The sequence below is a fragment of the Athalia rosae genome, chromosome 5, assembly GCF_917208135.1.
Source record: "Athalia rosae chromosome 5, iyAthRosa1.1, whole genome shotgun sequence".
In the NCBI taxonomy this organism is placed as follows: domain Eukaryota; kingdom Metazoa; phylum Arthropoda; class Insecta; order Hymenoptera; family Athaliidae; genus Athalia; species Athalia rosae.
The window spans coordinates 5821248-5832261 of NC_064030.1; the positions used below are offsets into that span (position 1 = coordinate 5821248).

Here is an 11014-nt window from a genome sequence, read left to right on the forward strand (position 1 = left end):
AAAAAACGTGAAATAAAAAGTCACACAGCTAATAATTTCATTTACTTATCTTGATCTGGAAATTGAAAAAAAGTCGATTTTTTGCGTTTGGTATTTTTCTCACTGATCGGCAGATGATCACTACTCAATTCGCACATTAATTTTTTGATCATCCGATCAACAGATGGAACTTGATAATAGTACAAGTTTTTTCAGAATTGAAGGAGATGTGAAATTATGAACTGAAATTAAAGATTCATTTTTATTTATTTATGTACATACATTCTTGACCTAATCCCCAATCACTTTTCATCGGTTACTTGATGTAGTAGATAATATTTAACATGTGTGTATATCGATGCGTGCAACCAATGGAACCTGTTGCCATTCGGCAATGAAGATTTAATGTAAACGTGCCTTAGTTGATTTTAATGAACCTTTATCACTTTTCCGTTGGTCGTTTCGTTTAATTTCTGTCTCCCATTGAGGCTGTCACCTGTTGACGTAACTTTAGGCGAAAATGATTTTTTGACGACACGTTCCAAAACCATCATGGGAGTTTCAAAGAACAGACTCAAAACGAAACCCAGTGCTGTCGATACCACCAAATCGCCCCAAAACTGGTGCAACTGGAAATAATTCATCGGTAAGACAATAATACATGAAAATTCGCTCTGTGAGTATTCCTTACAATGAATTATACAGGTACGTTAATAATACTGGGGTACACGACTCACCAGTGCAAATTTCGAAAAAACAAAGGGCACACGTGAAGACAGTACCAGTACCATTTGCATCACAATATGCACTAAATGTATGCAGTAAGATAATCGGCTCAAGGGTAGAAATATCGGAGAGGATAAGAACCTCCCTACCGGACCTGAAACATCATTTGAAAACACCGTAGGTATGTTAACTCTGAATACAAACTTTCCGCAGATCTCTGTCGATCTGTCGCATCTAGAGATCATACGGTGACAAGTCACAGCGATTGGCAAACTGTTTAAAGTCCACACGGTGCATACGATCTTTTGATATTTATACCAACCTCCATAGCCTTGTGTACAAGCGTAAATGAACCACGCCATTGCTATTGCGCACGCGGGGCGTGCAAGAGCTGTGTAAAGTACTTCGAATACCAAATCGTATTCATTCGTATCGGCGTACACGTAGTAAGTAGCCAAAGTACAAAGCAACATCGTTAGACCAGCCAGTGCCCAACCAATCACAATTTGTAGCTATCAGATGAAATTCAACAGATTAGAGAAGCTGGCAACTGCATGATCGAACGTAAGGATATCGTATACTCGAGTTGAACATGATTACCTTGCTAAGACTATTCTTTACGTTCAGATCAATGTATCCTAGAAATACTCCCACCAGATAGGCGGAAGAGCGAAAAACGCTCGACATATAAAGGTTGAGTACATTGTTTTGTAATTCAGATTTACTGAAAAAAAAAAACTTGCTGTAACACTTGTTAAAGGTTTTTTCATCCACTCATCCGCAGTTGGAACTCACCTTGTCTCTGGACTCAATTTGAATACCCCATTTGAATTCTTATTAATTACTAGAAGAACACAAGGTGCAAGAACACTCAATAAGAATGATACACTGAGAATACTGCGAGCGTATTTTGGCCATCGAAATGACGCCAAAATGAGGATCCTCGATATTATGAAATGTTTCATTTCCGCTGCCAAGTACCAAGTATGTGGTAGACACTGAAATTTGACGAGTTATTTTCAAAACTCAAAATACAAAATTCAAATATGCAGCTTCTCAAATTATTTATCGTCACCATGTACGCAGCATTCACAGAAGTTTGGACGAAGAGAAGATTAGTCCACCAATTCTCTTCGCAAGGATCTATAATCAATTTCATCCCTTGATTCCATATAGCGCCAGAGCCGATGCGACGGAGAAAGAATACGGTTATCAAAGTTACGATCGCCAAGCTTGGCATTAATCTGTAACCAACACAATATTTTCACATGAATTCGGCCTAGTTACGATCGCAAAAAATAATCGATAATTCGGTTAGCGAATACAACACCTGATGTAACGGTGGAAGTACACCGATAGCAAGTTGATCTTTTCTCCTTTCCGAATTGATTTGAGGAATTGTCGAGTAGTTAAGAAACCACCAACAAGAAACGCCAAGTCAACCATAAAAGTTACCATGTAACAAAAAAGCGCCAAAGGTGTTGACTGCAACTGCAAACGGAAAACCATAGAAAAATCATACAACAAATCTTCTCAATCATGATTTCAAATCTTTATCGAAAATCACCGTAGGAATACCCACTGCTAAAACATCGTTCGCGTTTGCTATCGGTCCAAAAAACGTGACGAAAGCGCGATGGACTAACACAACCCAACACAAGCTCAAAACTCGTATGCCAAAAATGACGGGCACTGCGTCCGGAGCTGGTTTGGTGCTCAATAAATAACGAGAATTGGTGTACAAAGAAAATTCAGCAAGTGTACTCAAAGTAGAAGCTTCACCATTCGGTCTGCCTCTCTGTAGATATTCACAAACGGTGCAAAAAAATAGAAAAGCCACGATCGTTACGATGAACATCCTAGAAAAGGTAACCGTTCTTTGTTACACTCTTTGGGTGTTTCTGTAGTATTTGTCATTAGCGACTCACATTAGTAAAACCTCGCCTAGTGAGAAATCATCGTTCTTTCCCGACGAACATGTCACTTCGTCAACCTTAATACCCAACATTGAGATACTTGGAGTAGCTGTGATGCTTCGGTTGATCAGTTTGAGAACATCGTCATCGTTACACGACGATGGCAAACAGACGGCCGAAGTAAAAGTCAATGGACTTCCGAAATTTTGACCAAATGTCGATAGTTTTTGCAGTATTATCATGCCATTCGCATCATGGAATAACTCCGGAGGAACTGACAATGTGACCATGCAATGACTACCTCTAACGTTAGCAGGATTACGCTCTACCCCAACAGCGACACATTGATCGTACATTCCCAGGTCACGGATGTTTCCCTTCAGGATCCCCGACTGAACTTTTGATGCAGCGTCGAACACTGCGTGGAAATTGAATTTCCAATTATTTTAATCCTTGCCGTTTGTGCAGGTGATTCTGTTTCTGCTTCATCATATGCAAAGATTAAAATGATTTGCTTACTTTGAAGCGCCCAAACTTCACCGGCATCCGCACTTTCCCATAGGATATTGACATCCCTCGCGCATGGCGATCCATGTTCATGTGATCTTGTCAGATTTACAAGATTCGTTACGACGTCCTGAAAACTCACGAATGCCCTTTTCAAATTTCCCTCATGCTTGTTCGCCACTTCGTTCGAATGTACCGAAACGAAACTTTGCAGGGTAACGGTGAGCAGAAGAACTTTCACGTATCTACATCGAATGGAGAACATGTTGAAAATTGATGATCAAAACTTGATTGCGGGCGACGAAGACACTTTAGCGATACCGGTCATGGGAAAAATCCCGTCAATGCATCGAAATGCAACTGCCGCGTGAACTGTATCGTGCAGCAGGACGTTATGGGTAACAAGTCTCAATAACAACCAGTTCCCCCACAATTTTCCTTTCTCGAGAATCAACCAAACTTTCAATGATAATAAAATGCACGCATTACATCTCGCACAAACGTACGATTGATCCTTGAGTCACGAACATCCGAATCAAAGATCTTGACCTGCCAGGCGATGTCCTACTGACCCAGCTTTACTCTGGTAATTGAGAGATGACATTGGAACATGATAATTAGTTAATGAGATGATTGAAAATTCATGTGAATTTGTGCACAGAAAAATTTATCGGAGATCATAAATGAATGTTGTAAATGTCATCATTTTGAAGCAAGGAATTTTTGTGTAAGAACAATACTCAGCAAACACGAATGTGTGCTTAATCGGTTCCAACTCGACTCGAATAAGATATAATTAAAATACCGACTCCTGGATGACTACCGTCGATATTCCTTGGAGAGTCGAGTGTGCTAAAGAGGTGAAACGCAAATCGATGTCAGTATCAACGCCCTGTAAGAATAATTATTTCGTCGAAAAACCGGTTATCATTTGGTACAAAAAAACCTCGTATTTTATTTGCGCGCACTGTAGTAAAAACCAATCCCGATCAAGGTTACTCTCTTCAAAGGAGTGCAGCGATCGGGAAAAAAATCGAACCGTGCGTCATAGGAAAATATACGAAAAGAATTATTTAGCCGCAATTGCGATTGGAACAACAATCTCGTCGTATTTACTATCCTTGCAAAATTGATTTGGGAAAGAAAAATGTCTGCAAGCGCAACTTCTTTCAATCTGAGTAAGTTAGATCAAGCGGCTGCAAATTTCAAAAAATCTATCTAGGATGACATCACGTTATCGATAGGCAATAATTTATCAAAATTTGTGGAAGACCAGATCCTATATCTTCTCTCATTGTTAAGTTAAAAATTCGAGTATTTGCTTCTTTCGAGACTCCTGACTTATAAAAAAATCCTACACTATTTGGATGTCATTCCTCGACCGCGAAAATACGCCATTGGATACCATCCGTCGATTAAAATCATCGTGAAACATACTGAACTGCAGTTATCGTTAGTTGGTTTCTGTTTTACAGTCGATAAATTAGAAATACTACATCATTGCATAATGGTACTGATATTAAGTGCAACATTGACTGTTTGAAAATTATGAGAAGTTCTCCGTCAGAAAATACGTCATCCATCAGATGCGCCTGCACTTTGCAACGCGACTTACGCAACCATCAATAATTAAGTAACATTAGGCGGTGCTATTTGCGCACAGCATTTTAACGTACAATTCTTTTGAACATAGATCAATTGCGCACAGATTGATTGAACACACGAATGACTAACCGTTGGCTTTTTTTGACACAGCAGTGATCGAACGATAAATACATTCCCGCCAAAATCTGTTGGGCACAAAAAAGTCATTCGTGTGTTCAATCGATCTGTGCGCAATTGATCTGTGCCTCAAAAAGCTGTATGCTAAAAATGCTTTGTGCTGGTGTTGCTGTGGGCAATCGAACGGTGCGCAAATGGCACCGTCTCACGGAAAATAGAAAAGTCTTATTTTTGGATGCATGTATCTCAAATATCTTTGAAGAACAAAATCGAAGAACTCCTCGGCGTATTTCGATTTTTTTCAGTAGTGTACCACGCAGTATATTGTATTGGCGTAGACTTTCAATGAAGTTTACACCATTATGAGTATGAGGTCATAAATATTATAGGTACGATATTACCACAATAGATAAGGTGAAGAATAACAATTAATTGTGAGCAGGAAATAAGCGCGATTAACGATGTCTGTTTCAAAAAGAAATCCCTGTCAAATAGCTGCTGCGTTATCCAGTTGATATTTTTCCATTATTACTCGAGCTTTTTAGCATGCGTAGTTTCTCTGAATATAACGCAAACAATTTCCTAGGGAAGTGAATAAATAAAATAAAAAACCAGCGATTTGGAGTGTGAATTCCACAATGTTTTTCAAAATGTTACAACTGTTTTAATACATGTTAGAAAATATCATTCACTCTTACGTAAGTTGTCAATGATGTAGTAAGCTGCCATTATGTATACTCGTCGAATCACGATATTTGATTTCGAGCCGTGCATCTGATAAATGTGTGCAGATTATATCAAAATTGTCAAGTATCTTGTAATCGTGATTACTTAACACAATGAAATTATATTTTGATTCGCTCTCAGTTTTTTCTTTCGAATGGGACTTCATCTAATAATCAATTTGACTTCAACATATTCGTCAGCTCACGATCGTGGCTGTATTGTCTATTTTATGACAAGAATGGAACGAGAATATAGAAAATGATGCGACTATTGCTGACTCGAATCCAAAACATGTACGATATTAATCGCGCGGCGCTACTTCATATTCATATCACAATTATCACCCGCACCGATTTCTGTTTATAGGTACAGTGGACGATGTAGCAGGCGAGAAAAATGGTGCGCAGAAAAAATATCGTCGGTCAATGATGTTTGAACGAGCCTCGTTTAAGTAACGAACTATAGTAATAAATTCTTGGAGATAATTACTGTTTCAATGTCATCATCGTTACAAGTTCCACATTTCAGTGCATAGCTTAGGAGTAACTTGATCCGAACGCAAGTCTTCAAGTAATTGGCTTTTGGAGATTAGAATCTTATAGACGATTAGAAAAATGTAGCATTACATAATGAAAAATTCCACACCACACACACTGCAATAGTATCACAAAATTATATCGTAAATCGACCGAGCACTTAAAACCAAATGAGGAAAAAACTTAAACTAAAACGGAACGTGCGATAAGGAAGTTCAATCGTCACTGCATGCTGATGGTATCTTTCATCATGTATTTCGCGAAGTGGAAAAAAAAAGAGATAGATCGAATGAAATTATGAGTAGCTATAGGTCATTTTTTTTTTTGTCATGGTTTAAAATTCCACCGGTGCGATGAATTAGGTAATTCGAATGACTCGAGCAAAAGGATTACCGATATAAAACCTTCCTCTCTTTCAATTGATTCATATTCGATCGATGGGGTATCAAACTGGTGATAAAACGAGACCCGCGTGTTATCCACGTGGGAATGAAATTGGTAGTGGGGGGGTAGTGATGGGTAAACATGTCGATCCTGTGGGCGGCGTGTACGTAAAAGATATTAAGTGTAAGTTTCAGCTGCGTAACGAAGACTTGTGGATCACTTGTCAGTCGGTTGGAGGCGAGACTCGCTTCAAGAGTTCGGCGCCAACGTTCGCGTGGCCCAAAAACCTCCTCGCCTCCTTCACGTTTTGCCCGTTTATATTAAAATTCCTTCGAAGTGCTTCGTATTTATTTTATTTTCCGGCCTGAAGCAGTAACTGCAATACCTGAAATAATACAACAAACCTCGTCAGAACAACTCACGAAAATAGGAATTGAATTCGTAACTGCTAAATACTCAAAAATTGACTGACAATAAATAAAACTTCGTATCGTACCTACACAGTTGAACAGCGCTAGATCGTCTTTCAGAGACACATGAAATGCGTTTAATTGGTAGTTCGACGGCTCCTTGTGGTTTGTTTTTACCGGATGTAAGTCGAGACGTTGCACGATAAACTTGGGCGCTCATAACCAGCTCATAGATCAATAAATAGAAAAGTTGAATCACATGATTGCTCGGATATAGAGTGAAAAATATGCAACGGTCAAGTCTACTCTTCGATTGTACTAATCAACCCGCAGGATCGTTTAGTTTTTGAACAACTAGATTCAAAGACTGCACACATAGATAATTTGAAGTTTTGTTTGTGTCACTTCAAAGACTGACATTTCTAGTCTCCTCGCCGATCGAATAAATTTATACTTGGTGAGGATTTTGAATTTATCCCGTAGTCTTCCGTAATTAAAGAGAGGAACGAAGAAATATATACTATAAGATGATCGATTTGCTGAAACAACTTTTCAATCCTTTTCTATTAATTTCTTTATTAATCGGTCTAATTTATTACTACTTTACGGCTACGTTTGAGTACTGGGAATCTCAGGGGGTCCCTTTCCGAAAACCGAAAATTTTTGTCGGTAACTTTGGCCAGCTATTACTCTTCAAAAAATCACAATGCGAGGGTATTCTCGAGATGTACAACTGGTTCAAGAGCGAGCGATTCTTTGGAGTATTTCGCGTTCGTTCACCCGCCTTGTTCCTGAGGGACCCTGAGCTCATAAAAAGAGTTTGCGTGAAGGACTTCGCGATCTTTACTAACCGCGGAATCCCGGTGAACAATTCCCAGGATCCCCTTAACGGGCATCTGTTCAACCTTGAAGGTAGAAAATGGAAGAGCCTCAGGTCTAAATTGACGCCAACTTTTTCATCTGGAAAAATAAAAAGAATGTTTTATCTGCTGGCCGAGTGTTCGGACGAATTCGAGAAAATGATCAATCATTCTTTGACTGGTCATGAACCAGTAGAGGTGCGTGAGTTGGCTGCAAAATTCACCATCGACGTCATTGGATCTTGCGCATTTGGCATACAGATCAACGCATTGCATAATGAAGACTCTGCTTTTCGAATAATGGCAACAAAACTTTCTAAACCTTCGTACAGAAAGGCTCTTTGGAGAATGCTCCGTACTTCGATGCCCACCTTATTTAAAATTCTACGGGTGCAGGTCATCGACACTGAAGTCACTAAGTTCTTTAAGAATGTCGTCTCAGAGATGATCAAGGAACGCGAAGAGCAGGGCATACACAGGCATGATTTTATGGACCTACTCATCGAACTGAAAAACAAAGGAACTTTAGATATAGAAAATGTAAACGGTGGGACTCAGCCTCTCACTGAAGAAGATATTCAAGCAGCTAAAGAAATAGGTATATCGATTTTTTACATTCGAACAGTATTGAACGTGGATTAATTTAAGCTTGTGGAACATTAGGGCGACTTTCATTATATCTCAAGTCGTCATTAAAATACCCGAAGATAACGGAATAGTCAAATAATTGGAGCGATTACGTAAACTAACTACTAATCAATCATCGAAAATGTAAATACCGTTAGCATGCGTTAGCGCGTACTCTTGTTATGAAGTCACAGCTTGCACAGCGTCGTAAAACTGGCAATTGAAATCTTAAATTTAATCAACTTCTAAGCTTCATAGATTGATAAAATTCCGTAGAGTTTGACGTGAATCATGAATCATGGCTAAGGATAAAGATAAGGTTTTCTACGCCGATGTCGATTCGTAATCATGTAGATGTATCTAAAGCATTTAAAAATTGATCCAATATATACGCATATTATTTATGTTTATTTCGATCAAATCTACAAGAGGATTGAAGTAGTTCGAACTTCTATGCAGATATATTAAAGGCGAAAGTACACTATATCAATCAATCCAAACGATGTATCATACACATATCGATTCGTCTATTTCGAGCGTCATAGTGCACGTTTAACATAAAAACTGTCTAATACGATTGCATAATTGCATAATAACGAAATTACGTCGGTAATAAGCATGGAAACATAAATTTTCAAGCGAAACACTCGGTAGCTATCGATAGGAACATTATTATTGAAGATTGGAGAGTTTTACAATGGTAATATGCTTGGACGTGATGTCGAATCTAAACATATCGATAAACTACAGCTAACGCGCATTAATCAAGTACTTGAGAGCGATTAATTTTTTACTTGACCCTGCGGTTGTCAGCGTTATCGGTAAGGGAAGTGGGATCACTGCCCTAAATTTTTTTGTTGAGGTGCTTCGTTTCGCGTCCCAGGCCCCATATTGCGCGTTGGAGTGGTTCCTGTCTCGTAATTAATCAAACGGAAATAATATACGTCAATTAATTAATTCTATGTTACAGAATTGGATGAAAACGGTATAGCGGCACAAGCATTCGTTTTTTTCGCTGCTGGATACGAAACCGCTTCTGCCACAATTTCCTTCTGTCTTCACGAGCTGGCACTGAATCCTGAGATACAGGAAATGACGAAGCAGGATATTCGAGATAACATTGAAGAGCACGATGGAAAATTGACGTTCGAATGCGTCTCCAATATGAAATATCTCGATAAAGTAGTTTTGGGTAAGTTTTCGCCAATTTGGAATGTCAAAAGCTGACAATCAGTAAACTTCGATGTCGAGTTCACACTTATATCCCTATGTAGAGACCTTGAGGAAACATCCGCCGGCTCCGATGCTATCAAGGAGGTGTGAAGTGGCGTATCAGGTACCGGAAACGAAAGTGGTACTTCCTCCAGGTACACGTGTTATTATTCCTATCTACGCATTGCATCATGATCCTGAACATTATCCAGAACCTGAAATTTTTGATCCGGAACGTTTCTCTGAAAAAGTCAGACGAACTCGTCATCCTTTCACGTTTCTTCCCTTCGGAGAAGGTCCCAGAAACTGTATTGGTAAGAAAATATATGTACATTTCGCACTCCTGCGTATTTCTCCGCATAAAATGGAATTGTTCGATTGATCCCATGTAAAAGTAGGTACCTTATGACTTATGTGAATTCATTGGCTTATTACTTCCAAAGGTATGCGATTCGCGCTTCTTCAGACGAAGGTGGGGATAATCTCGTTGCTAAAAAACCATTGGGTAAATCTGTGCGATAAGTCGGCTGTTCCCATGAAATATAGCAGACGCAGCCTCGTCACGACTAGTGAAAATGGAATTTGGCTCCAGTTTAATCCAGAGAAATGATGATCAAAACCATTTTTCAAATCATGGTTGTCGAATCGGAGAATTTTCTAAAGGTATCTTCAGCTCTCAAACATATATATTATTTCATATATGTCGTGCAGAGTCCGACCTCAGGATTTTTCGAATGTTTATTACACCTACGTGAATACATGAATTATGCAAAACATCCGTCCGCATCCCCATCCATTACCGTAAAGGGCAAGCATATAAAAATACAATGGTGCATTTTTACGATAATTAAACGTCGAAAATGCGAATTCACTTCGTATGCGGCGGATACAAAAAGGTTGTATGAGATAGAATAAGCTGGAATGGACGCATTCTGCGTTTTTTTCTCTCCAGATCACGTTTCATCATAACATTTCATAAATGTCTACTATACGTATAGGTATGAACATCACTGATTCATTCCACACTCAGTTAATTGAACAAATCATAAGTTAATTTTTGTTCCAACTCCCTTACCCTTATCTGTAAAATATTTATCGCCGTTGAAGTTTTAATTAGGTGTATGCATTGCACACTTACGTTCTGACAGCTTTTATTTGTAGCATAAGCATATTTCGTATTATATACTTAGTCCATTAAGGTCGTTACATTAATATTCAAAAACGAGCATATTATTAGTGAATTGATAAGTATTTGTGGATAATACATCTAAGTTTGTGTAAATAAAGTGTATATTTTCCGAACATCAATCACATAGCATATTATAAGTTCGTGAATATATAACGTACTTATGATTTAATATCGAACCAATTGATGCAATGCAATGTAAAAAGATTTCTGCAATTATTTT

At 38.6% G+C, this 11014-nt stretch overlaps 2 protein-coding genes and 1 long non-coding RNA gene across 3 annotated transcripts; 1 reads left to right on the top strand and 2 right to left on the bottom strand.

Annotated features, from left to right (window-relative positions):
• Positions 1–227: 227 nt before the first annotated feature.
• Positions 228–3922, bottom strand: LOC105687993 (nose resistant to fluoxetine protein 6-like). The gene is made up of 10 exons (XM_012403983.3): positions 3141–3922; positions 2634–3039; positions 2288–2564; positions 2036–2196; positions 1781–1949; positions 1501–1703; positions 1306–1429; positions 1028–1217; positions 717–859; positions 228–608 (listed from the first exon to the last, which is right to left on the bottom strand). Exons 1-10 carry the CDS (start codon positions 3391–3393, stop codon positions 408–410), a joined length of 2127 nt encoding a protein of 708 aa, XP_012259406.2. The 5' UTR covers positions 3394–3922; the 3' UTR covers positions 228–407.
• Positions 3923–6651: 2729 nt separating this feature from the next.
• On the top strand, positions 6652–10913 carry LOC105688066 (cytochrome P450 6a2-like). Its single transcript, XM_012404101.3, has 4 exons — positions 6652–8364; positions 9364–9585; positions 9668–9919; positions 10049–10913. The coding sequence occupies exons 1-4, from the start codon at positions 7434–7436 to the stop codon at positions 10213–10215; spliced, it is 1572 nt and encodes a 523-aa protein (XP_012259524.2). The 5' UTR covers positions 6652–7433; the 3' UTR covers positions 10216–10913.
• LOC125501043 lies at positions 7725–8688 on the bottom strand. Its single transcript, XR_007278530.1, has 3 exons — positions 8546–8688; positions 8138–8273; positions 7725–7866 (listed from the first exon to the last, which is right to left on the bottom strand). It is a non-coding gene; the product is annotated as an uncharacterized LOC125501043 (long non-coding RNA).
• Positions 10914–11014: the final 101 nt, after the last annotated feature.

Bases quoted from the DNA above. Each gene is read 5' to 3' on its own strand.
- LOC105687993 (XM_012403983.3), bottom strand. From the start codon at position 3,393: ATGTTCTCCATTCGATGTAGATACGTGAAAGTTCTTCTGCTCACCGTT. The intron at 3,040-3,140 runs GTAAGCAAATCA...ATTTCCACGCAG, and splicing joins TGAAGTTTGGGCGCTTCAAA to TGTTCGACGCTGCATCAAAA. The intron at 860-1,027 runs GTTGGTATAAAT...ATGATGTTTCAG, and splicing joins TTGTACACAAGGCTATGGAG to GTCCGGTAGGGAGGTTCTTA.
- LOC105688066 (XM_012404101.3), top strand. From the start codon at position 7,434: ATGATCGATTTGCTGAAACAACTTTTCAATCCTTTTCTATTAATTTCT. The intron at 8,365-9,363 runs GTATATCGATTT...TCTATGTTACAG, and splicing joins TCAAGCAGCTAAAGAAATAG to AATTGGATGAAAACGGTATA. The intron at 9,920-10,048 runs GTAAGAAAATAT...TTACTTCCAAAG, and splicing joins AGGTCCCAGAAACTGTATTG to GTATGCGATTCGCGCTTCTT.